This window comes from Nomascus leucogenys, chromosome 15 (assembly GCF_006542625.1).
Source record: "Nomascus leucogenys isolate Asia chromosome 15, Asia_NLE_v1, whole genome shotgun sequence".
Classification (NCBI taxonomy): Eukaryota; Metazoa; Chordata; class Mammalia; order Primates; family Hylobatidae; genus Nomascus; species Nomascus leucogenys.
Window position 1 is genome coordinate 74,234,570 of NC_044395.1, and position 27,065 is coordinate 74,261,634.

Below are 27,065 nucleotides of genomic sequence, written 5' to 3' on the forward strand. Positions count from 1 at the left end.
AGTTTGGTTGGGTAGTTTAGCATACAGACTCTGGAGCCAGATTTCACATCTTAAGTATTCCCTACTGGCTTCGTGACTTGTGGTCAAGTTTCTTTTGCTTGCTATGCCTTGGTGTCCTCATCTATAAAACTGGGATAATAGTAGCCCCTACATCAAAGAGTTGAGGTGTGGATTAAATGAGTTAAAGCATTGGAAAAAGTGTGCCAATCTATTCATGGCACATCGCAAACACTCAGTGAATGTTGCTGTCAGTCTTGGTGCTCTTCGTTGCCTTGCCGGGGTGCCTTGGCCTGGTTTGTAGTGGTCTCCACATTCAGCCTGCCTGTCTGCCAGACCTTGCCATGTGCCTGGACATTGTAGTCAAGCTGAGGGGCTGTCCATTCCCTGTACCAGCCCTTGGCCCAGTGCATCCCTCAATTTTCACATGTCCAAATCCTCCTCTGCTTTTAGGACCCAGTGCAGGGCCTTGGTCCTGCAGCACTATTTCTTCATTTTGTTTCCCTTCCTCCCCACACCTGGCAGCAATGTCCTTATTGATTTTTCTCCAATTCTGTTAGGTTCTGCTGCATTCCATATTGTGTTGCGCTGTCTCTGAAAATATCTCACCTGCTGGCTCAGGCTGAGCATTCTGGGAGAAGTTTATCTTGCTTTTTCCAAAATGACAGGCACAGGGAGCCTTTAGGCCATGGTTGTCCAATGCACGTTGATCTTGTGGAGGAGGAGATGGGATGGGGTGGGCACTCAGGGATGGAGCGGGTGGAGGGAACAGGATGCACACTGCAGAGAGGTGGAGGTGCAACAGGGCCATAAGTGGACATGGCCGTGAGTACTTAGGTCTGCGTGGAAGGAGGGTTTGAATTGGGGACTTAACCTCAGGGGGAGATAAGATTGGATAAGGTTTAGTCATCTTTGCTGCAGGGGAACATTGAGTACTGGCATGTAATGGAGAGTGGTTTTTACCTTAGTATGTGCTGTCCTTTTAAATAGTGTAAACTAATTCTTTATCTAACCTGGTTAAAGAAGGGGATGGCTGGTCTGCCTAATTTAATATTTGGCTAATGCTCTACCCACTGGGTTTTGTGCATATACCGAATGAAGCATTGGCTTGTATTTATTCCTTCAATCACTGTTTGAAATGTGTGACCTGGGCAAGCTAATTAGCTTCTCTGAGTGCAAAATAGGAATAATAATTATTACGATAATAGCAGCTAACATTTATTGAACACTTTCTATGTGCCAGCACATATGGGAGTCACCTTTGCTTATTAACTCATTTAAACCCCATAACAACTACATGAGGCAGGCACTATTATCCTTACTTCACAAATGAGGTGGTTTTATAAACTGTCCAAGGTCACTAAGCTGTTATGGCTTGGGGCAGGATTTGTGCCAGTAAACTCCACAGTCTGCCCTGTAACACCCTAGTAGATTCCTACTGGGAGGAAACACCCCGTTACATCCCTTACGTCACTCAACCGCACCATGCCAGGAGCCTAGTAGGCCGACAGCAATTGGGAACCAGTCTTATTGTTGACAAACGTGGTATGAGCCTCTTTTAGAGCGGAGCCGGCTGAAACCCTCCGCATAAGGGACGCGGACCTGGATGCTACCTGAGCAGCAGCTCCAGGGGCTTGTGAGCATTCTCCTCACATCCTGTTATGCATGGCTGTCTCTCTGGCCTCCTCCTGCCTTCTCTGCAGCATTGCTCTGACCCAGGCCCCCTGTGGCTCAGCCAGCTCCTCCCCAGGCAGCTCCCTGTGTGAGATGAACCTTTTAACATAACTCACTAACCCCACCTCCCACCCTCATCTAGCCATCTGCAGAGCTCCTCATTGGGGAGGGGACCTTTTCAAAGGTCCTTCACCTTCGTCCTTTTCTCCCTGAAGACCGACGTCCACAACCTTGGTATATCCACAGTCTTGGGGTGTGTGTGTGTGTGTGTGTGTATATATATGTTTTTAATGCCAGTTGTTCCCCAAATACATTTAGATAGTAAGGGACACATTGTTTTATGTCAAGAACCTGTTACATAAAAATGTGTTACATAATGTTCAAATATATACTGCACAGTGAAATTAGATACCACTTTTTTTTTCAAAGAATAAAAAGATAATAAACACAGGCTGGCCTGAATATAATTAACCTCAGATTTGGGAGGCATGGAAGGACGTGCCCTGCCCTCAGAGCTCTCGTCCTGAGCTCTGTCTTTCTTGAGTGCACCGCGAGCAGGATGGATGGGAAGTTGGCCTGAATCTGCCATGGTGTGGTACTGTGAGATGCTCTGGAAATTGTCTTTTTTTTTGGGCGGGGGGGTGGGGGATGCCTTCACATCTTGCTCACTTGTATCTTTCTCACACCTAAGCAGAGGGAAGAAGCTCTTTTTGCCCCCTCGTACTTAGACCACCCAGGCCATCTTCTGACCAGTTTTCTGCTCTGCTTAACTTCTTTCAATCTTCCCAGACGACAGGCCAGCTTTGCCTGCTAAGAACAGCCCTGGTGCCGGTGGCGTGCAGGTGGCACCCCTGTGTCCAGTCTTCCAGGCTCTCCAGGGTCTGGTCCTGTTCCTCCTCCCCAGCCCTGCTTCCCCGCTCAACCTCCATTCCCAGCCACAGCCCTGTGCCCGAGGTTCAGTCCTCCTTGCCTCTCCGCTGTCCTCCCTAGGCCACCTCACTTCACACACTCCCTCTGGCTAGCGGGATCTTTGCTTAAATTGTTCCCTCGAGGCCTCTCTTCCTTGCCCGTGCCTGCCTTGGATCTCACTTCTCTGTGAGGTACCTCTGATGACATTTGTTCCCTTTGTGTGTGCTCTCCTTTTTACTCTTGATTGCCAACCATTCATTCGTTCAGAAGCAGGGGTATGTCATAATGAGCAAATTACCATATCATACCGAATCAGGATAGCCAGTTGTCTGATTTTTTAATTGTTTCATGGTTAATTATCTTACGCTCACTTCCCACTCCAGTTTCACTCAATTACTCCGTCAGTGAAGTTTATTGGATGCATAGCACTGTTCTGGGCATTGAGGATACAGCAGTGAACAAAACAGGGGGCCAGCAGGAGGAGGCAGATGAAGAATAGTGAAACACGTTTGTTGTGAGAAGTGCTAGGAGTGCTAGGATAGCAAGCAAATAGAGTAAAGCAGTAGCGATGAGGTATGGTGGGAGGGAGGGTACCTTATCTAGATCACACGGGAGACCTCTCTGAGGAGGTGACATTTGAGCTTAGCTTGAGAAAGATCTGGGGGAAAGTATCCCAGGAAGAGAGAACAGCACGTGTAAAGGCCCTGGGGTTGAAAGGTGCTTGATATTTTTGAGGAAAATAAAGGCTAGTGTGACTCAATTATGAGCTGCTTGTATACAGATGTTTTCTGCCTCTTTTATACTCCCTTTAACCCTGAGCCTAGTGTTAGGAAGGCCTTGTAAATACATACAGAATTATAGCATTTGTCCTTGGTTATATATTATAAAATAATAATTTTATAAAATAGTAATTTACCATACCCCGCTTAGAAAGCTTTTCATAAAAATTATATTGCATATAAACAAATTAAGGGTTTGAAGGGTTTTCTTATAAATGCCCTCCTAGCATGTTTCACCAAATATTACTGTTTTAATTGTATTTAGTGCAGAACTTTAGACCTCAGAATTCTGCTTCATGTGCACAACCATCTTAAAAACAGGTTTTGTTCCAAAAGTTTATTTGTAGGGCACTAGATGGAAACTTGGGATAAATTTTTCTATAGGAAACAATGAACTAAATAGTGATTTAGTTTCTAGGCGAGCCCACAAAAGCTATTTAGTGGTAGTAGCTGTAGCTGAAAACATACTGGTTGGTATCAGCAGTCGTCAAGACTTCTGCTGGTAGACCCTCCTCTCAGTAGCATTGTACCTCATTTGCTGTTGGCAATCATAGGACCCATTTACATCAGTCACTTCTCCTACTGTATTTTCAGTCTGTTAAACTTTTATAGAAGGGATTTTTTACCTTTATACCTTTAAGATTTGGTTTCATGTGTTATAAATGAGACAGTAGTGCAGAGAGTGGGGAAAACTCTGGACTGGGAGCTGGGAGAGGCCTGGGCTGCAGTCTTGGCCCAGCCACTGACTAGCTGAGTAACTTTGAGTAAGTTATCCTCTTTGAACTTTGATTTCTCGGATTCTTCTTGGCTGTAAAATCCTATTGTTTTCTCACCATAGCAGGGAAACGTAGATATACTTCATTGTTCAAACCTGCCCTCAAATGACTGCCTCTGATTTCTTCTTGAAGAAGTATATGGCACTCAGCAATGAGGAACTCAAGCAGTTCCCATGTGTGGAGCTCTGCAGTGACATTCTCAGTAGGAACCTTGATTTTGATCTGCTATCTTTCTGGATGAGTTGAAAGAAATTTTGTCCCAGAACTTTTGGTCCAGATAAGATTTCCGTGTTCTTGGCCAACTTATCTTCCATATAATTATGTAAATTGTTTTTTCTTTTTAACTCTTAGGGATAAAAATGGGGACTCTGGCTTGCCTGCTTATAAAATATACTTGTAAGTGCCCTTAGGGAATGGAATGAGTTTGCAGCAGAGAGCAGAGCTGAAAGAGTGTGGGATCAAAAACAACTTTAAATGTTAAATGCAAAGCTATTTTCAGTACCCTGCTGGAAGAAAAAATTTTTTTCAAGGTTTTAGAGGATAGAAGAGGTTTTTGCTCCAAAGAAGAAAGGAACGTAAGGTTTTGCAGTGGTGAAAAGTACCTGATCCTTTAGCCAACTACCACCCTCCCTTCCCACCTCTGAGTTTTGTTTTTGACATCATGAGCCACATTTGCCATTTGAGAGGTTTGATATTTAAGTGACGCTAGTGGCAGAGCTCAACTGGCAGTGTTCAAATGACTTAGGTGCAGAGTGCCGTGCTGCAAACTTCCCCAGTGCATTCTAGGGTAAGGGATGCCTCATAGGGAGTGACAGAGCACTTTTAGCACTGCCTCTATTTGGTCAGTCGTGAATGGTGTGTTCCTTTTTTTCCTTACTTGAAGGCATAGCAAGGAGTTGGTACAAGAAGTTATTGCTTCGTGGACTTCACTTTGGAGCTAGAGGGTGGCATTATACCTAGCCTGCCTTCTTGGATGCTGGAATACCAGTGGCAGTGTCATCTCTTTTGTTCTCTGCTATACCCCCAGCAATGAAAACAGTGTCTGTACAGGAAAGTCTCTCAATAAATACTTGTTTATTCATTCAAAAAGTGAATTCAGCTTCGGATAAACCTCTAATTTCCTCCACTCTCTAACAGTATAGGCTTATGAGGTTGGTCTTGCAAGGTACTTTGGAGTTTAGGTTACCATTTCTTTTTAACCTCTGTGTTTTTCTTATTCTTCAGGTTGGTCAGATATCAGCGTCTTTTACTGATGGTTGTCCCTGCCCTGCTGATATTCATCTTCTGTTATCTTTAATTTGCTCCAAACTGCAGCAAATCTATAGCTGAGCCACATTAACTAAAAGAAAACTTGTTGCATATTTATTTAGGCATAGTACTACACATGTATTTATTCAGTCAACAAATATCTGTGAGCCTATATGCCAAGAATGTTGCTAGATCCAAAGGAAGAGCAGAAATTGTTGTTGTGACCAAGGAGCCTGCAGTTTGATTGCCTTGTGGAATATCTTTATGAGCATTGTAGAAGGGAGGAGGCTTCACAGAACTGGTCATGTTTTCACCTTTAAGGATGGTAGGATTTTGATTCACAGACAAGGTGAGGACAGGTATTTCCAGGAAGTGGCTGAGTGGAAACAGCATAATTAAAAGCACAGAAGTAGGAATGGACCAGTTTGCATTCATGGACACAGACTTGCCTAAAATGGAAGGTTCTTAAATAATGGTGGGAATTTAAGTATGGAAGATCACTGAAGGTCCAAACCTGAAGCCATTTCAGACATCTAGTGACTTGCGTAAAGTGACAGCTGATAAGTGGTAGATCCAGGCTTAAAATAAGGCCATGGGAACTCTGGACCACTGGCACTGGACTTGGCTGTCTCCCAGCAGTCTCCAAGAGATGCAGGGTTTGGGTTTGATTGGGGATTTTCTCTTTTTTTCTTTCTTTTTTTTTTGTGATGGACACTGAGATTGGGGGTTTTAGAGTCATGAGCTGGAAATGGGCAAGGCTCTATTTAGCCCACTCTTTCATTTTGCAGTTGGGGAAACTCAGTGAGGTTAAGTGGCAAGTTGGAGTTTGCCTAGTGAGTCAGAGACTGCTAGGCAATGGATAACCACTGGAGTTGTTTTATTATGATTATGATTTTAGTGACATGAAATATTTCTCCCTAAAGCATCAATCCAGTGTTAGTGTTCCAGTTGGATTGGAGCAATGAAGGACTAAATGCAGCAGAGACCTGATAGGAGGCTGCTAGATGAATCCAGGCAGGAGAGAGAGAAGCCAGAACTGAGAATTAATTGTCAATTATGTTAATCAGCATGGCTGTTATCAGTCACCCTTTAGATTTCTAGAGTGCGGTGAACATCTGCCTGTGTGAGTGGCTTTCAAGTGTGTGAATCTGCACTGTACTGTGACCAAGATACCTTAGTTAATGAATTCTCCAGACAGAAAGTGCCATTATGGAAGTTGAATGTTTTAAAACAAATGCCCACATTTTCTGGAAAGAGCACCAGATTAGGAGTCAGATAACCTGCATTTTAGGCTGCTTCTGCTGCTTAATCACCATATAGCCAAAGCAAATCACTTAATGTCTCAAACTGAGCCTGACTCCTTATCTGTGGAACAGGTATAACAATTCCTGTTGAGCCCTTTTCAGTGTATGTGTGATGCTTGTGTGAGCTAAGGAAAGAATAGGCATTTTGAAGCTGTAAAGTTACTTCCTGGCTGCAGGGAGCAGCAGTGCAGTTTTAATAAATAGTGAAGACGTACTGGCCCCTACAGGAATAGCCTAGCAGAACCCGAAGGAAGTTCCCCTACCTACAGGGCATGTTTAGAGGTCTGGCGCTGTCCACCAGGTGGGTGCTGATGTGTACTGCTTTGTTGGATAGGGCCATGTTTTTTGTTTGTTTGTTTTTATTATACTTTAAGTTCTAGGGTACATGTGCACAACGTACAGGTTTGTTACATAGGTATACATGTGCCATGTTGGTTTGCTGCACCCATTAACTCGTCATTTACATTAGGTATATCTCCTAATGCTATCCCTCTCCCAGCCCCCCAGCCCCTGACAGGCCCCGGGGTGTGATGTTCCTCGCCCTGTGTCCAAGTGTTCTCATTGTTCAGTTCCCACCTGTGAGTGAGAACGTGCAGTGTTTGGTTTTCTGTCCTTGTGATAGTTTGCTCAGAATGATGGTTTCTAGCTTCATCCATGTCCCTGCAAAGAACATGAACTCATCCTTTTTTATGGCTGCATAGTATTCCATGGTACATGTGTGCCACATTTTCTTAATCCAGTCTGTCATTGATGGACATTTGGGTTGGTTCCAAGTCTTTGCTATTGTGAATAGTGCTGCAATAAACATACATATGCATGTGTCTTTATAGTAGCATGATTTATAATCCTTTGGGTATATACCCAGTAATGGGATCACTGGGTCAAATGATATTTCTAGTTCTAGATCCTTGAGGAATCTCCACACTGTCTTCCACAATGGTTGAACTAGTTTACACTCCCACCAACAGTGTAAAAGCGTTCCTATTTCTCCACATCCTCTCCAGCATCTGTTGTTTCCTGACTTTTTAATGATGGCCATTCTAACTGGTGTGAGATGGTATCTCATTGTGGTTTTGATTTGCATTTGATGACCAGTGATGATGAGCATTTTTTTCATGTGTCTGTTGGCTGCATAAATGTCTTCTTTTGAGAAATGTCTGTTCATATCCTTTGGGATAGGGCCATGTTTTAAAGATGATTACATTTCACCCCCATAAGCCTGGGCATGGACGGAAAAGTTAGGCATGGATAGCCATGTGAATCTATTATCTGTAGACACCTTTCAGGATAGTGACAGGCAGCTGTGAACCAGAAAAACAAGTGTTAGAATCTAGCCAGCTGGCCAGTCTGGCATTCTTGGATGTTTCATCTGTCCTGGGGCATTAGGCAGCGATCCAGAGGAACCTTGATTAGCCTGGGGGATTCATGGCTGAGCCAGCATGCTGTCCAGGTAATACCTGGCTGCAAAGCCTGACTGGAGATCTGCCAAATCTAAATTTTTGCCAGCATTACAAGTGTATATATTATTATTATTATTATTATTAATAGCAGTATCTAACCTTGACTACTTACCATATGCCAGCAACTGTGCTAAGTGTTTACATGCCTTTTCTCATTCTGTCTTTACAGTATTCATATAATGTGTGTATTGTCAGTCCTGTTTTCTAGTTAGAGAGACTGAAACTCAGAGGAGCTTCAGATGATACATGTTAAGTGTAACAAGCCATTATTCAAACTCAGAACAGTCTCACTCCAGTGCCTGGATGCATAACTGCTATATTCTTCTTTCTCTCTTTTCCTGGTACCTCAAAATACTTCTTGTCTCTGGTTTTGAGGTTTCTGACTGTGTTATTGGTTGACGGATGGGTTGCCACACAGAGGTTCAGCTCAGCACAGCTCTTTTTTCTTCATAGCTTGTGACGGACGTCCTCCTGGATACTCTGGCTGGTGAGCAAATGGGTGCCAGTGGTGAATGCAGCAGAAAGACTAACTCTTGCCAGCTAGTGCATGTGGGTGAATTTTAAAGACAGCAAAAGAAATTTCTCTAGGTCACTTTTTCAAGGAGTGACTGGTAGCTTGTAGTCTACTTAAAGTTTGATGTTCATCAAAGTCACCCCGTAAAAGCCTTTCCAAATGCTGTGATTCTGATAACAATACCATAGAACATTCCTGTGTAATTGACAAGTAATTTTTACATACAATATCTTGTTTAGTCATCATCACAACCCTATCAAACCCCAAACCTTTGCAACTACATATAGTTGCAAAGAAGACTGGGAGATATCTTTAGTTGGGAAGCCATGAGTCTAGCAAAATCTCTGTTTTTAAGGGTGGCGAGGGGAATGAATGAGGGGAGCTAGCAGTCTGCTGTGTTGTGGTGGTGATGGAAGGTATAAGTAGAGTTTGAAGCTGTTGTCAGTAGAGTTGGGAAGATGCCTCCTAGTCTATGACATCTCCTGGTGTTATGATGTCTCCTCCTGTGGACTGGGAAATTGCTTAGAATTTAAGCAACTGTCCAGGGTTCTACAACTGGTCAGTGGCAGAGGCAGCACTTAAGTATTGCTTTTGTGACTTAATTCACTCTCTATTCAAGTTTCATCTTCGCTTTCTATATTGAAGTTCTTAAATGTTTTGATTCACTGTATTTAGAAGTCGGCAGGAATTATTAAAGTGAACTTCTTTGTGGTATACAGTGTTACTGAATCAGAGTAAATAAAAGGTCACATGATTGGTTGTTGTGTTAGGTTTAATTGACGTGTGCTCACTTTGTATGATACAGAATACACACATATCTTTTGTGGGATATCATTGGTCCAACAGCTTTAAAAATCCCAAGGCTTTAATAGATGATAAAACACGGAATTTGTGTAATTTCTTGAAAAAGTTGACCATCGAGTTCTTGGTCAGGAACACAAGCTTCAATTGTAACAGTTTCCATGGAGACATTAGCCTTGGCTTGCATCATTTCAGCTTTCAGTGCCTTTCCTAGGAATGGAGTGAACTGCTGAAAGAAGAGCACTGGTTGTGGTTGTCACTTAGAGCTCTCCCCCCTACTGTTTCTGCTGGAGGCTGATTTGCTTTTCTGGGTCCTCTCAGTTTTTCCTGTGACCTAAGCATAAATTGTCTTTGAGATCCTGGTAATCTCATATTTTAAAAGTTTTCCACAAAAGAAAACTGAATGGAACACTTGTTTTCACCCCTTTAAAGTATTTAATTGGCCGGCAACGGCGGCTCACGCCTGTAATCCCAGCACTTTGGGAGGTCGAGGCGGGCGGATCACAAGGTCAGGAGATTGAGACCATCCTGCTAGCACGGTGAAACCCCGTCTCTACTAGAAATACAAAAAAAATTAGCTGGGCGTAGTGGCGGGCGCCTGTAGTCCCAGCTCCTTGGGAAGCTGAGGCAGGAGAATGGCGTGAACCTGGGGGGCGGAGCTTGCAGTGAGCCGAGATCGCGCCACTGCACTCCAGCCTGGGCGACAGAGTGAGACTCCATCTCAGAAAAAATAAAATAAAATGAAAAATAAAGTATTTAATTGGTGGCAAGGGGCTTTGCTAGAAGAATGGAGACCTGGTCTCACTCAAGCTTCTTGTATTAGTTGGGATACCAGGTAAGTCCCTCTGTTAAAGAGACCCACAGGCCCAATGGCTGAAACCAGGTAGAAGTTTTCTCTCTCATGTACTAGTCCCGAGTAGATAGTGGTCCAGGCCTAGTGTCTTTAACATATGGCTTCCATTTGATGACTGAAGGTAAAAACTTACCGTCTCCCAGAGGAAAGAACCAAGGGGGCACAAATCCAGTCATTTTTAAGGGGAAGACTCGGAAGCAGCACATTCTCTTTTTCCGGTAGCCAGAACTTGCAACTACATATAGTTGCAAAGAAGACTGGGAGATATCTTTAGTTGGGAAGCCATGAGTCTAGCAAAGTCTCTGTTTTTAAGGGTGGCAAGGGGACTGAATGAGGGAAGCTAGCAGTCGGCTGCGTTGTGGTGGCAATGGAAGGGATAAGTAGTTTGAAGCTGTTGTCAGTAGAGTTGGGAAGATGCCTGAGTCAAGGGTGAGAATCTAAGCAGGCACACAGAAACCAGGGAATGTGCAGCCATCTAGAGGTCAGGGAAGCTCTTGGCTCTGAAACTAAGCAGTGGGGGGCACCCAGGCATGGAAGGGAATGTGAATTACCCAGAAGACATTAGGTTGTCAGTAAAAGGAAATTCACCAGTGTGACTGAATCAGTAGAAAGAGCACTTAGACTAGGAGTCAGAAGACCTAGGTTTGAGTCCAGCCCTTTTATTTCATAACCTGGGGCAAAATACTCCCGTAAATATTTGCTTTATTATTTAGATAATGGCAATAACAGTAATGGCCTTTCCTGCCTCCCAGGCTTAGTGTGAGACCAGAGGGTGAGGATGTACTGTGTAGACCGCAGCCCCATGGAGATGTGCACGGTGTCTGCCCAGCCCAGGGCCTGCCATGGGTGTATTTGTTGAATGAAGTGTGAACTATTAAAAGAGTTGGGAAAAATGCGTTATACTAAGTAGATCTTAATCCTGGACAGTCTTCTTTACCAGGCAGAAAGGTTCTGCTCTCCACTGGCCAAGGCCTTGGGCCTATGTGTAAAACCTAACAAACACATGGGCAGATGCCTGCAGCTCCTTACTGGGTAGCACATGACACATAGTATGTCCTTGGCAAGGCCATTTGCTCATTCCTCTGTGTAGGTAACCAAGTGCAACAGAACTGGAGGTATAGCCCATGAATGTGAACTAATCATTTTTAAATGATTTGGTCCATGGGCAGGTTAGAAGATGAAACCTTCCCAAGGCCACCAAAACTTGATTTCTTGCTTCAAAATAATAAGATGCAGTTATAAAATGCTTCTGTTGATTTGGAAAAAATGTGTGACTTGTTCAAAACAATACGTATTAATAGAAAATGTAACATAAATAAGAGGATACAAAAAAGAGCTTAATGTTTCTATTTTCTGGGCCTAGCAATAGTGATTTTTTTTTCCTTTTGGTAGGAAAATGGGGGCTCAGTGGAATAATCAGTTTTGTTTCTTTTTCTTTTAACTTCATGAAGGGTTCATATTGTTCATTTTGTTATTTAATTTATTTGCTAAGGAAAGAACTTCTTTCTTGGAACTCTGCAGAGTGTTTTTAGATGGACTTTACTGGAAAAAAACAGGAATTGAAATTATATTCACAGTGTGCTCTAAACTCTTTTAAAATCTCATGCATGGATGGAGGAAAATGCACTGAAATATCAATAGTGGTTCTCACCTCATGGAATTAAAGGCAACTTTTATTCTCATCCCCTCTGTGGTTTCCTATTTTTCAACAGTGAGTGTGAATTACTTTTATCATCATGAAAGACAAGTTAAAAATTAGTCTCACAAATTAACACTCTCAAGCCAAATCACAAATTTTTATTTTTCACAATCTGGCTTGGACTATAAACTGTCACACTGTCTCAGACCTATCCAGATTCTTTTCTGAGTGAGGCATTGAGGAACTTGTTATAAAGATGATACTTTCCTTCTGGAAATCAAGAAACAAGCCAAGGTCTTATAATGTGTTAGGAAAGATGTCCTGAGTAACTTTCCTCCTGGACTCTGACTAGCCTTTATTATAGTTACTTAAGGAAATGAGTTTTGTGGGTTCCCTGTTCACTGTGTCACCATTTTTTTCTTTATCCTGTACTCATATGTACCTCAGGGTCCCCAGATTTTCTTATCCTGGGATTGCATGACCCTGTCCTTGGCTCTCTCGGGCCCCTGCCATTTCCAGTGTTCTCTGTTCATGTTCACAATGTTGTTGATTTGGCTGTGGCTTCTTCCCCCAGTGTTCTTGTAGACTGAAGAGAGCACATTGCTGTCCTTGTCCCTGTGCAGCTTCCTCTTCCTCTTTATCATTGCTCAGGTGAGTGGCCTGAGCAGTGCTCCTGGGATGAGGTGAAGAGAAGCAGTCAAGACTGCGGGGAAGGGCTAGGGGTGCTGAGCTGGCCGAGATTCCCTGGGGCAAGGCACTGGACCATCCATCCAGCAGCAGTTGGCCCACAGCTGGCAGGGCAGGCTCACCAGTGGCTCTTGAAGATGGCTGTTTGGTGTTTGAAGACAGTTCCCAGGGCATGCATTCATCTGTTGAGCACCTTCAATGTGGCAGCCTCTGTTCTAGATGCTGGCTGATGACCAAGGCTGATATGGCCTTGGCTGTCATGGGAGTTTCATTCTAGTGGTAGAGGGAGAGAGAGAGAGACGATTAGCAGGGGAATCAATGAAGAAGATAATTACAGGTTGTAAGAACAGCCCCAGAGGAGGTTACAGGTGCCTGTTTGTAGAGAAGTGGGAGGGCCAGAGTTGGGATAGGAACCTATATCCCTGATTGCAAGGTCTGGCTCCTTCTGTGTCCTCTGGGCTTTCTGGTGGGAAGGGAGGAGGTGGAGGAGACCCCCTGGGAGGGCTGAGCTTCTCCCATTCAGCCAGTCTGGACCAGCCTGGGGCCTTCAGATGGAGATAGCAAAAGTTGAGGGCGTAAGCTAGGGACTGGCTCTCTTGGTCACTCCAGTTGCCCATCTCTGGACTGCCCCAGGTGAATAGCTATGTTTTTTAAAGAATGAGGAGCAAATTTGCATACAGGAGTCCAGATTTATGCATGCTGCAGCTTTGTCTGAAGGCAAGCTTATATTTTCTCTCCTATTATTTTCAACTTTTAATGAGGTACCAGCATCTCAGTGCCCCTCCAGCAAGGATATTGGGCTGGTGTTTTCAGGAACAATTTTAATTAACTCCTCCTTGCCTCCCTCTCACCCAGCCACCCCCAGTCCCCTTCTTGGTGGCTCAGAGTCTGGCTTTGGCATGCAATAAGAATATTTTTGTCTTGGTATTAGCCTTTCTGAAACTCTTGATTACCAGTGCTCACAGGACCTTTCTGCAGCACTGTCTGCTTGGCTGTGGACTACCCAGAGGAGCTTGGTGTCAGGCAAACTTAGGCCATTTCCCTGAGCATCCTTGTTGAGTCTGCCTTTGTACTTCTTTGTCAGGTCTAGAGGCTTAGCCGTTTGTCCTGGTCTTTTGTCCCATCCTTCTGGGAACCCGCAGGACCCTCACTCCATGGAGACTCAGCACCCTTCCTCCTGCAAACATCAGTGATGGAGCTTTCCTAACCCTTTCCCCTGTCTTCCATTTCAAAGAACAAAGCCTTTGAAGCTTGTCTCATACCTGTCCAATGCAGTATGGGAATCTGCAAGTTCTTTGCCTCCTGAAGGGGTCTGGGGAATCACTTGGCTTTCAGAGCTTTCCTCGCTCCTCTCCCACCCACAGACCGATTTTAACCAGAAAGTAAGTCATTCATGCTGTGGTTGAATACTCCTTCCAGTCCCACTAGGAAGACTCTTTGTTACTAAATTCTGTTTTCTTGGGAAAGGGGAGCTTGTCTCATTTTGTTGGTTGTTATTACCCTTCTTTAAAACTATATCTACATACATGCATGTGTGTACCTACATGTTTCTTTATTTCCCTTGTGAATGTGGCCCTCAGAGGGCCTGGATTTAAACCCTGGGAGTGGTAGTGACCCTTTGGGAAATGTATACTTTTTGTTCCAAATCTTCTCTGGCTCAAATTTGTGAAGTTTTGTTTCAGCCTTAGTTTCATAATTTTCCCAGTTTCCAACGTAAGTTTGGGGCTCACTGTAATCAGCATGTAAAGGAGAATATGGCCATCAGCTCTGCCCCTTAAATTCATAGTCAGACTCAGTGGGGAAGCTGTTCCTGTCCCATCTTGCTCTTGTGGCTCTGTCAGCCTCAGGCAGCTCCTGCACTGTCCTCCTGCCTGTGACAGTGTTGTCAGGAGTTCTTGGTACTTGGGTGCTGCTTGGCCTCAGGGTGCCAGGGCTCCCATGTGGAGTGTGCCTGCTGCAGTCTTTACAGCCCAGGTGTCTCTGCAGCCCTCCTCTTACATAGCCACAGCATGGTAAAGTAGTTTGCGCTGCAGTAAGCAATTTTATTAAAAAAGTAAGTTTAATATGTAAGTGGTCCCTTAGTTCGTTTGAATGGCTCCCCTCTCTGGCTTTGGTCTGAATGAGCTACACCTGGCTGGAGCCCCGCTGCTCCCCTCAGCGTGGAGTCACCTCCCTGTGCTAAGGAGGAAAGGAAGAAGTTATTCTTACCTTGGTTTTGAGACAAGACAAGCCTGGAGAAGGCTGTAGGGATGAAGGAGTCGCCCATTTGTCCAGCATCAGTTGAGAGTCTACTGTGTGCCTGGCATTATAGGAAGCCTCTGGAGTGCTGTGAGCAAGAAAATAATACCTGATTTATGTTTTTAAGGGTTCTTCTGGCTGCCTGTGGGCCGGCAGTGAGGAGGACAAGAGTGCAGCAGGGAGATGGGTTAGGAGGCAGTCGCTCCGGTCCAGGGAGCAGTGCCAGCTTGAGGGCTGCTGGTGGGTATTGGTGTGAGGGTGGGCAGGCTGCAGATAGGCCTTCGCCCATTGCCCTTGCCATGTGTCCCCATGTGTCCCCAGGGGAGGCTCGGGGCGTCCCAAACTATAAGCCTGCCCTTTCCCAAGTGTGCTAGGCCCTGCCAAGCTCCTGCTCCATGGCCTATGCTGTTCATTCCATCTGGAATGCTCTCTTCCCCCTGCTTTCTATCCTAGCTGAGTGACATTGGGCCAGTGACCAGATCTCTTTTGAGCCTCAATCTCTTATTCTGTGAAAGAGTGCTCATGGAACCTACTGCATGGGACCATGAGGATAAGACTATAGTTGAGTGTGGTGATTGCAGTAGCCTCCAAAGCTGTCTCCTGTTTCCAATTTCATCCTGCTACTGTGCATTCTTTACACAGTGATCCTGTGACTGAGGGTCAGATCAGGGCAGGCCTCTGCTCAGAATCCTCTCCACAGTAGCTTCCTGTCCCAGTCAGAGGAAAAGCCAAATCTTAGCATGGCCCTCAAAGCTTCCTGGTACTTCTGACCTCATCTCCCACCCCAGGGCCATGGTGTATGATTGATCATGCTGGATTCTGCACAGCTCATTGTGGTGCATGTAAGTGGCACTCACTTCCTCCCCAACTTATGCATCGCACAACTTGTGCAGCTGTACATGCTGCTCCTACCTGCCACTTTCTAGCTGTGCTCCAGCCACAGTGGAATCCGTGTTGTTCTTCAAACACACCAGGCATGCTTCCTGTTTCAGCTCTCCCTACTGCCTGCTCCCTCAGCCTGGACCATTCTTCCCCCAGAGGTGTGTATGGCTAGTTAGCTCACTTTCTTCAGGTCTTTTTTCAAATGTCACCCTATTTAAAATTGTTCCATCTGGGTCACTGCCCCCCCGATGTTCCCTTTTTCTCTTTCTCTTTATGTTTTCTCCTAGCACTTATCACCGTCTAATATATTATACGTTTTCCTCATTTATTTGGTTTATTTTTATTTATTTTTTTTTCTCAGCAGAACATAAGCTTGATGCAGGCAGGCACCAGTGTTAATTTTGTTCACTGCTGTATCCCCAGTGCCAGATTGGTGCCTGGCAGTAGGGGCTCAGTGATGCATGAGTGAATGAGTTTGGATGTACACAGGTAAAGTATTGGGTACGGTGCTCAGCACACAGGAAGCACCCAATACATGGATGCCAGCATTTTTATTGTCTCTGTTAACTGTCCAGGCCCTGGCTCAAATGTGGCTTTCTCTGAGCCTTTCTGCAGTCCCTTCTCAGGCTGAATTAAGTCACCACCACCTGTGCTCTGTGTTCCCCTTCACTTTGCCTTCTCTCTCTGCTCGGCATTTATCACACTGCAGTAGTGGGGCTTATCTCACACTTTTTCCTGTTCCAATTGGAATTCCTGTGGGGCAAAGACTGGCCTGTTCAGATTTGTATCTCAGGCGGTCTGCGCCCCCAGCTGGCATGTGGTAGGAGCTTAGGAAGTGCTTGCTGCTGGCGGCTGTGGGAGGTGGAAAGAGCTTTTTAATCCATCAGGACCCTTACAAGGGGGCCTGGCTCCAGCATCACTGCCGTCTGATGTTTGTGCCCCCTCCCAGGGGATGTCAAGGGAGAGCTTGGCAACCACTTAAATGAGAGTCTCCAGTGGTATATTTAGAGCAAATTTTGGAGAGAGGAGTCTCTTGGATGACAGCATCTGGGTGACCTGATTGTTTCACATATAAGAGTCTGGCTTTTTGGCTACTCAGGCTTTGAGAGGTTGGGGTCATTCAAGGGAGGCAGTGTAATACCCATGTGTTCGGAGGTGGCTGGGGCGAGAGGGTGCAGGAGAAAAGGCTTGAGCTGGCCTGTAAGGGATCTGAGTTGGTGAAGGGAGCATAGCTTCTGGGAGTGGCAGAAGGAATAGGAGAGCTGCCCCTGCCATACCTGGGGATGGGTGAGTGCCTTGAGAGGCATGGTTAGGTAGGTGGTTTGGGGCCATGGGGGGAAGACTGTAATGCCAGGGCAATGACTTTGGCCTCTTGTATTTGGCAGGAGGGGTCCACACTGGGTATTGTGGTGGGGTGAGGAAGAGGGCACTGGGAGAGAAGCTCTGGAGTCATTTTCTCTTCCAGAGGTGGAGTTGTCTTGGGGACCTGCATGTGGCACGCAGAGCCCATGCTCTCAGGCACCTTTGGGGTGGCAGAGTTTCAACTGAACCAACAGAGGACAAGGAGCTGAGAAGTCGGAGGCCTTGGCTCAGGTGCCCAGTTTCTTGGTTCACTTTCTTTACCTGCCAGGTTAGCAGCAAGTGAGCAAATCCCTCCTGCCTTTGCTCAGCATTAGCCTCAGAGACTTGGGGAGAGCTGGGCCTTCAGGTAGGAGCCTGGTGGCCACACTGGAGAGGACCAAGCTTGACATTGAGTGTCCGAGGGGCTGAAAGTTGTTCGCTCATCCAGAGATGGATTCGTTCTGCAAACATAGGGAAAGTTCCCTTCCCATTCCTCATGGCTATTTGAGGATGGAATTCCTGAATTGACCTTGGCCTTTCCCTGATCTTGGCCTTTCCCCTGCACTATGTCCTCTTTACTCTTAACATTACGCCCCAGCCCTTTTCCATGGGCCCCTCGTCTTCCCTATGGCCTTCTAAAATGGCTGTATAATATTCTACCAAGGGAATGTTTTCAGTAAGCCATGAGCTTGTTATGGAGCATTTAGATTGCTTCTAATTTTTGCTCTTTCAGCTAATGCTACATTAAGCCATCTCTGTGTATTATGGAATCATTTCATTAGTTGGCATTTGTCTAGCTAATGATGATGGCTCAAGATTTAATAGAGAATCAGAATTTCTTTTTTCAAGAAGAATGTCATGAGGATATATAAAAAATTTACTTAAAATGCTAGGAATCATCTTTGTTGGGGTTTTCATGAATGAGGAAGCAGGGAAACAGTAACATGAAATTAGTTGTAAGTGAAAGGCTGTGTGTATACAAGTAACTCGTGACTTGTTTGTTCCTGAGTGTGGAGGGGAGCCAATAAATCCTTGGAAGGAGCAATCTACCTGTGAAAATCAAAGAGATCTGTATTCCTGCATCTGATGAAAACATAACAAAATAAACAGTGATCTCTTCTTAAGGATATTTTTAGAAATGCCCTAAAACAAGAAAAAGTAAATCAGATTTCCAAGAAAAAACACGTCTCCTTAATTCTGAATGAGCCTCTCTGGAAATGCCATTTAGTAGTGGAAGCAGGTTGTAGACTGAAAGGATTTGGTTTTTTGGTCATTAGGAAATAACTAGAATGAAATGGACAAACAGACAACACTGACTTGGTCCCCAGTACTGCTTTGAGCCTGAGGTATGTGTTGGCTTTGGGTTGATGGGGAAGGCTTCCTCTGACTTGCTGATTTGTTGTTGTTGTTGTTGTTATTGTTTTGAGATGGAGTCTTGTTCTGTCACCAGGCTGGAGTGCAGTGGCGCGATCTTGGCTCACTGCAACTTCTGACTCCCTGGTTCAAGCAATTCTTCTGCCTCAGCCTCCCGAGTAGCTGGGATTATAGGCACGTGCCACCACACTCAGCTAATTTTTGTATTTTCAGTAGAGATGGGGTTTCACCGTGTTGGCCAGGATGATCTCAGTCTCCTGACCTCATGATCTACCTGCCTCGGCCTCCCAAAGTGTTGGGATTACAGGCATGAGCCACGGCGCCCGGTCTGTTGTTTTTATTGTTTCAGTCTCTGGTGGTTTATTATGTAGACTCGGGCTGTAAGCTTTGCATTTCAGTTTAAACCAGCAAATGTTTACACTATATAAGGTTGCAAGGACTAAAACTTTAGGGAGAAAGAACTCAATGCACCCCTGTTTCTGAGAACCTCATGACCAGGGAGTGGGAAGGATAAAGCAATGTCAAAACCAATGGTTATTCAAGGGAGATTAAGAAGGGGGCCCTGAGAGAAGTCAGCTCCATCCTTTTAGAGAAAGGGAGAGTTCTACCTCACTGCTGGGCAGGGTGGGGCTAAGGGGCAGGAGAATCAAGAAAGGTTTTATGGAACTAGTTGCGTTTGTCAACACCTTGAAGGACAGGCTGAAATGGAAGCTGGACATTCTCAGCAAAGGTAAAAGGCCTGAGTAGAGGAGATGGAGATGGAAGGGCATGGGGCAATGTTTGGGATTTGGCTGAAGAATTGCGTGCCTGTAGGAATGGTCATAGTAGCACTTTATGGAGAGTATCAGGTGCCAGGCATGGTTCTAAGAGTTTGATATGTAGTAACTCACTTAATCCACGCAATGAACCAAATGAGGTACTGTTATTATCCCCATTTTACAGATGAAGAAGCTAAGATAAATAGCAAGGAATTAATTGCCCAGGATCACACTGCTGTGGAGCCAAGATCAGACCAAGTTCATCTGGCTCCAGGCTCTGTGCTTCTGACCATGAAGCTGCCCTGCCTCTGATTCGGGGAAACAACAGTCACTAGAACCAGAAAGATGGACAGATGCCGTATGTTTAGAGGCTGGGATTATCAACATTCAGGAATGCAGAGGTGGAAAAGAGACCAGAGATGGAGATGAGGGGGATTGGAGAGGTGGGGATGGGAGGAGGGTTTGATGAGAGCCGTGAGGGGCCACAGGAAGACAGAGCTTTAAGGAGAAGTTTGTCAGTGAGGCCCAGGGCTGCAGACAATCCCAGGAGGTGAGACCTGAGGAATAGGTCTGGGCCAAGGAGAAAGCTGTGAGGGCCTCGGGAGAGCAGCAGCAGGGTGACCCAGGCTGGAGCTGCTGTGGTGTCCTATCCTGGCTGCAGAGTGCTGCGTGTTCCTGGGGGATCATAGCTGTTGATGAGTATCGCTGTCCCTGTCCTCTTATCTGTAGAAAGAGGTGAGTGTGACACAGGGGGCAGGTGAGAGCTGGCACTGCTAATTTGGCAAACCCGGTGACTTTTCTGCAGCCTAATGATTTTTGAAAGCTGTTTGCTATGCTGAGGCACAAGTGTGACTTCCCCCATCTAAATGCTGTGCAATCGCTATTTTCCCTGGAAAATTGGGCCCATGTGGGCTCTATGTGTGGTTTATTTGAGTTCCATTTTTATAGCCTTATTACCTTGTCCCCATGATGCAAGAGGCCTCTGTCTTTTCTTGAGCTTTGCTGTGAAAATTGTTTCTTAAAAGGCACAAAGTGATCTCTCGTCATCTGGGTGGTGCGTGCTCCACAAGCAGCACTTTTCTGCAGACTCCGCACACACTTGTCATCACCCCTGCCCCCACTTGGCAGGTTCCTCTGATTGTTGGCAATTTACTGAGAATTTTTAGGCAGCTCTTGAATCTCACTACCTGGTGTTTGTCTTGATTTCTTCCAGAAGAGTTTGTGCATGTAAATATCCATTCAGCCTCTTCCTCTCTGAGATGTTGCCCTGCCACTGACCGTGCTTGAGCCTGAAACCCAGTCTTGTCCTCTGGCCTCAAGCTGATTAACAATAGCAGTCATCACGTACAGAGCCTGAGTGGTTACCAGGCACTAAGCTAAGGGATTTATGTTTGTGATCTTAATTATTCCCAATTTCTTTGAGGTAGGTACTATTACTTCCCCCATTTTACAGATAAAGAAAATGAGCCTTAAAGGGATATAGAGTAAGTTACCCCAGGTTACATAGCTAGTAGATGGCAGAGCTGGGCCTCAGCAGGCCTTTCTAACCTTAGAGTCCATGTGCTCCATTCATTCATTCATTGGCAACAAATGATTGTCTGCAACAGGCTGAGAACTGTTGTGGACCCAGGGTGTACAGCAAAGGGAAAAAAGGCAAAACTCCCACCTTCAGCTTATATTCTAACTTGGGGAGATAGAGATCATATAATAAATGACATATACATTATGCTATGTGGTAATGAGAACTATGGAGAAAAATGAAGCAAGGAGGTCAGATGGGAAGTGGGAGGATTTTGAATAGAGTGGTCAAAGAAGGCCTCATTGAAAGTACAACAAATTGTTAGGTTAACAAACAAACCCCCAATCTCAGTGTAGCAACACAACAAAACTGCACTTCTCTGCAGAAAAATTCCGAAGTGGCTGCTACTGGTTAGGAGGCAGCCTTCCTTGCAGTCATTGAGGGACCTAGACTCCTTTTATCTTGTGTCTCTGCCTTCTTCAAGGGCCTTAGTTTCCTTTGCACTCAAATGCTGGAGCGTGGGGAAGAAGAGGAGAGGGTAGTTTGTGAGGAAGGCTTTATGGACCAGTCTGGAGGAAGCATACCTCCCTCCCACCCACTGGCCAGAATTCAGTCACATGTTCACTCCTGACTGCAAGGGAGGCTGGGAAAGGAAGTCTGGCCATGTGCCCCCTAAAAAAAGGAAGTGGGTTCTGGTGAACTCATGGCATGGTGTGTTGCAGCGAGTGAGGTGAAGAAGGAGCTATGTGTTTAGCTGGAGGAAGAGCATTTTACACAAAAGGAGCAGCAAGACAAAGGCTGCTGGAATGGAGTGGGGAGGAGAGAAGGAGAGTGGGAGCAGATGAGGGCATGGAGTTGTGGGGGCCAGGCCATTGGGGTCACTGTAAGGATTTGGTTGCCTTGGGAATGACAAGCGGAGCCAGAACATAGAGTTTTGAAGGAGGAACGACAGAATCTGAGGCACGTCTCACAGGGCTCACTCTGGCTGCTGTGTTGAGAATGGACTGAGGGAGCAAGGGGGATGCAGGGGAGAAGTGGGCATTTTGTGACCAGAAGGGCTGGCCCTGAGCCAGGGTGGTAGAGGTGGGGAGAAGCCGTTAGATTTGAGACCTATTCCGAAGGTGGGCCAGCAACTTTTGCTGTGGGATTGGTAGTGGGGCATGAGAGAAAAAAAGGAGTCAAGATTATTCTGAGGTTTTGGCTTTGCCTAATGAGTATTAGTCTCACTTCCTACCCTCAGAAGCAAGAGGGGAAATTTTTTGGAAAAGGATATCTGAGTGTTCTCTGGGCCCTGACCTGTCTTCCATAACCTCTTTCACTCTGTGGTACTTTTTTTTGGCACAGATGGGCAATTCCCATTCATGACTAAGCTTTCAGACACGGGGAGGGCACCTGGAGTCCCTCCTGGCAGACAGCAGAGGTGAGGTAGCACTGGGAATTGTCTCACTTGGAGGTCTTTGGGTCAAACCTTGGGACCCCTTTAGAGTGACATGGCAGGGACTGAGTGTGCCCTCTTGGGGGGTGAGATATGCCTACTGGAGTCCACTTCCAATGCCTGCCATCTGCAAACACTGGTGATGCCCTGGCTGAAGGGTAACAACCCACAAAAGTGCACAAAAGGAAGAAGTTCTGGAATGCAAGTTGATGCTGCCAGCGGTCCGGCTGGCTCTTTGCCTTCTGTTCTTTGTGTGTTGACATCAGACCTCTCTACTGCAGACAGGCTGCCCCTACCTGAGGGGGCACAGCCCCCAGCAGCCTCAGTTTACAATCCCAGCGAAGGGGGAGAGCCTTTCTCTACATCTAGGTATCAGTTTAAGGGAAAGGCTCTGTGTTTGAGAGTGGGAGCGGAAACTGTTTCCCACGTACTTCCTTGGCAGTCATGACCTGCCAAGGCTGAAACTGGAGATGGGACTTTTTAATAGACCATGATCTCACTGGGAGCATATGGGGAAGAAAGTTCATCTTAGAGATGGCAGGGTGTGAGCTGTGAAAACAGATAGTGCACACCTACTAGATGCTGGGCCCCCGCTAGGTATTTTATTTCACTGGAGAGCAAAACAATATATCATCCCTGCCCTCATGGCACAGATGGCCTCAAGTGGCTAAACCATAGAATGGCTAGCTGAGAGAAATGATAGTTATTTCTTCTTTTTCTTTACTGATTGCAAATGGGGTTGTATTTTTAATTCTGGTATTCACGTGTTCATTGCTAGTATATAGAAATCCAATTGATTTTTTTGTTTTTATGTTGTATCCTGCATGTTTGCTAAACTCACTAATTAGTCATAGAATTTTTTTTTTTGTTTATTCCCCAGGATTTTCTGCATAGACAATCGTATCACTTGCAAATAGGGATTGTTTTATTTCATCTTTTCCAATCTGTATGTTTTTTATTTCCTTTTGTTGCCTGATTGTGTGGCCAGGACTTCCAGTCCTATGTTGAACAAGAGTGCTGAGAGTGCACGTCCTTGCCTTGTTCCTAGTCTTGGGGAAAGCATCAGCCTGTCACCATTAAGTGTAAGGTCAGCTGTGGGTTTGTTGTAGATGCCACTTGCACTTTGCTGGTATGGTTGTGAGTAGGACTGTGGGGTTTTGTGTCTGTGTGTGTGTGTGTGTGTGTGTGTGTGGTGTTTGGCTGAAATACGATGGTTATTATCTACAAGTTTTCTGTCTTGAAAGAGGGAGATTTGTTGGAGGCATTTTCTCTTTGTGCTCCTTGGCATTTCTGAGTTGCTGGTCTCCTCAGTTCCAAGTCTGAGCTCTATGCAGAAAAGGAAATGCAGGAAGCTCACCACTGTGTTGTTCCTTGGATCCTGAGGTCCCAGCTGGTCTGCCTTCTTCAGACTGCCATTTGGAGTCTTCTTATAGTCATCTAGCATAGAATGCCCGGGGGTTTTCATTGTTCTTAGCAGGTAGAATCAGGGAAAGTGCACCTGCTCCATCCTGCTGGGAGTGGAAATGGTTGGGGGAAATTGGAGCATGTAGGTCGGGGCTAGTTTAGATGTAAGGGCTCCGTTCTGTAGGTGCAGGAGGGCCGTGGAGGCTCAGCCCTGACAGCAGTGGGAGGGGGATGGGAAGAGGGGGAGTGGAGAGAGCCTAGGTGGCTGCTGCCTGTATCCAAGCAGGAGGTCCTGTGGTCCTGGCCATGACAGTAGAACTGCAGCAGAAAGAAGGACAGGAAGTTCCATGAGGACAGTGAGGAAGTGCAAGGAGACCAGGTTGGTCTGAGGTTTCTAGCTAGAGCAGCTAGCTGGTTCTGAGGTAACAGAAACAGAGGGAGGGGTCTAAGTGTGGCAGAGGGGTGTATTCTAGGCATTGTAGAGCAGATCTGGAAGGCTCGACTAACTGCGTTTCCCCTCAGAGGAGGCTTCACAGAGGAAGTCTGGCTGCTGGGTAAAAATCCAGGGAGTGTGCATTCTGGGCAGAGGAAACAACGTGGGAAAAGGCACAGATACAGAAAACAGCGTGATGGGCCTGTTGGGACTCCAGCTAGCTGAGGCATAAGTGGGTAGTTACTGGTTCCATGACTGGGAAGGATGCTGTAGGAGTGCACAAAAGGAAGAAGTTCTGGAATGCGAGTTGATGCTGCCAGCGGTCCAGTTGGCTCCTTGCCTTCTGTTGTTTGTGTGTTGGCATCAGACCTCTCTACTGCAGACAGGCTGCCCTGCCTGAGGGGGCACAGCTGCCAGCAGCCTCAGTTTACAGTCCCAGCGAAGGGGGAGAGCTTTTCTCTACACCTAGGTATCAGTTTAAGGGAAAGGCTCTGACGGGCCCAGGTTGGTGATGTGCCTGCCTTTGGACACGTCACTGTTGCAAGGGAGTGGAGAGTTCTCATCTAGGCCGGATCGTCTGCCCACCCCTGTTGGGGCAACCAGAGTCTTTTAAAGGAGAAGGCAGACAAAATGCCTTCTTTTAAGATAAAAAAGTGTTTAGAGGTTAAAGCAGGGGACTTGATCAAAGTTAGGTTTTATTAAAATCATTCTGGACACTGTATGGGGTTGTGATTGGAAGTGAATGACAAGAAGTGTCAAGGCGGGTTCGGAGGCCACTGCTGTAGCTCCAAGGAGCACTGATGAGGCCTAAGATAGCTTAGAATCCTGACTTACTTTATTTGCGCTTCACCTCCAGCCACAGCATCAGTGAGGTGGAGAACAGGGATAGAGTCCTAGAAATGTTAGACAGGCAAGACTTGGTGGCCAGATGGAGGCAGGGAGAAGGGGGTCTTACGGAGGATTCCCTACTGCCACCAAGGGCATAAAGAATGAGTCTCTGGAGGGCTAGCCTTATCTTTGGAAACGCTATTAAGTGTTTGCAGACTCTATGTACCTTATTGCTTCTTCAGAAGTGTTAGTGTTGTTTGCTTCTTGTGGTATCCAGCTGGAAAAGGAAGCTGATTGATTGCATTTCCCTCCCTTTAAAGAGCTTCCTTTTTTGAGAAATCAGATGATAGGTGATACAGTCAGGACTGCCAGTGGAGAAATAGGTGGGGGAGAGGGAGACACTGGCTTGGAGACTCTCCTGCCCCCAGCCTGCCCCAAGGCCCACGAGTCTGCTTTAGGCACATTCGTTCTTTTGGCATCATCCTTGCTGGGAAGGCTTTTAAGGGATTTAAGGAAAGAAATGACACAATCTGATTCATGTTGCACCAGATTTCCTCCTCTGTTCAGAATAGACTATGGGTGGAGGTAGAGTGACTCCAAGAGTAGCAGCAGGGAAGCAGGGCACCAATTAGGAGGCTGTCGCAGCAATCTAGGATGGGGACAGTGGAGGTGGTGAGAAATGGTCGCATTCTGAATACATTTTGAAGGTAAGAACCAGTTTTAGTGAGGATTAGATATGGAGTGGGAGAGAAAGGAGATGAAAATGACTCCAAATTTTTGGTCCGGGCAGCTGGAAGAACATTGTCTTAAACTGAGGCGGATACAACTCTGGGAGGAGCACGTCAGTGGTCTGCATTGGACATGTTTAAGTTTGAGACACCCACCATGTCTTACACAAAGCTCCCATCTACTTCTTACTTGGCACAAGCAGTTGGATATACTGGTCAGGAGTTCAGAGAAGGGGTCCAGGCTTGGAGAGAAATCTAAGCATCATCAGCATGGAGGTGATATGTGTGAATCCAGGAGACTAGTTGAGATCACCAGGGGAGTGACAGAGAAGAGATGAAAACAAGGACTGAACACTCTGACATAAGAGGTGGGGAGATAAGGGAGAATAAGCAAAGAGAAGGAACAGCCAGTGAGGTGGGCGGAAAACCAGGAGAGCTAGAGGGCATGATTAACTGGTGTCAAAGCTGCAAGGTAAGGACTGAGACTTTACCAATGGATCTAGCAACATGCAAGACAGGCCAAATGCATATGCTGTTGGACCTAAGCTTAACTTTGCAAATAAGTCATAGTTCCTTCCCAGAAGGAGAATATAATTTTGCAAAAAGGGATCATTTAAGATTTATTGAAATAAATCTGAGAAAGATGTGAAGATAGTACCGTAGGAATCCAGCAGAAGGAAACAGTGCTTCTGGCTTTTGTGGGGAGGATTGGGTCAGATTCATTCATATCTTCATTCATTTGTGTATTCATTCATTTGACAAAAACTTATTGGGTGCCAGGGGTTGTGGGGAGGAGGGAAGAGAGAGTTATTTTGTAGTGGATATAGAGTTTCATTTTTGCAGATGAAAAGAGTTCTGGAGATGGATGGCGGTAATGGTTGAACAACAATATGAATGTACTTAATACCATTGAACTGTACACTTAAGAATGGTTAAGACTGTAAATTTTATGTGACATGTATTTTCTCACAATTAAAAATAGAGAGAGATTAAAACAAAGCACTTTTTGGGGCCCCATCATGAACTTGGTCTGGGATATGATGTTTGAAATGGATGCGCCATCCCAGTAGATGGAGGTAATGTGGAAAAGAGTGGAGGAAGATGTCCAGCTGAGAGGGGTTTGGGAACTATCAGTCCTGTTTGTCTGTACGGTAGGGTCTATCAGGGGAAACTATGCAAGCTGAGACTGCAGCCGGGCCAGTTGGTGCAGGCCCAGCATCCTGGGCTGTGGAGTTGGGCCTGCCTTCTTAGATTCTGGGAGCCTCTGATGGTTTCTGCCCAGGGGAGTGTCATTACAAAGGTGTGTATTTAGATTAATTTCATTAGTCCTTCCTGTTAAACCGTTGCCTATTAAAAGCAGTGGGGTTGAGGCATTCATTTTTATGGTGAAAATTCTGGCCTAGGAGAATTTTAGATATCCAAGCATGTGTTAATGAATTGAGTAGGTTATTTTTCCATCCATTTTACAAGTATTTATTGAGGAC

At 45.7% G+C, this 27,065-nt stretch overlaps 1 protein-coding gene across 18 annotated transcripts in view; it reads left to right on the forward strand.

The window, feature by feature from the left end:
- ARNTL (aryl hydrocarbon receptor nuclear translocator like) overlaps nucleotides 1–27,065 on the forward strand; it is a 111,130-nt gene that overhangs the window by 4,725 nt on the left and 79,340 nt on the right. For 2 of the 18 annotated variants that reach the window (XM_030794718.1, XM_030794720.1), the window contains exon 1: nucleotides 26,405–26,881. The exons of 14 other annotated variants lie outside the window; for them this stretch is intronic. In XM_030794718.1, the coding sequence (XP_030650578.1) occupies nucleotides 26,849–26,881 (33 nt within the window). In that variant the 5' untranslated portion in view covers nucleotides 26,405–26,848. Of the gene's footprint in view, nucleotides 1–26,404; nucleotides 26,882–27,065 lie in introns of those variants that run through there. 2 more of the 18 variants (XM_030794721.1, XM_030794722.1) reach the window with 1 other exon arrangement.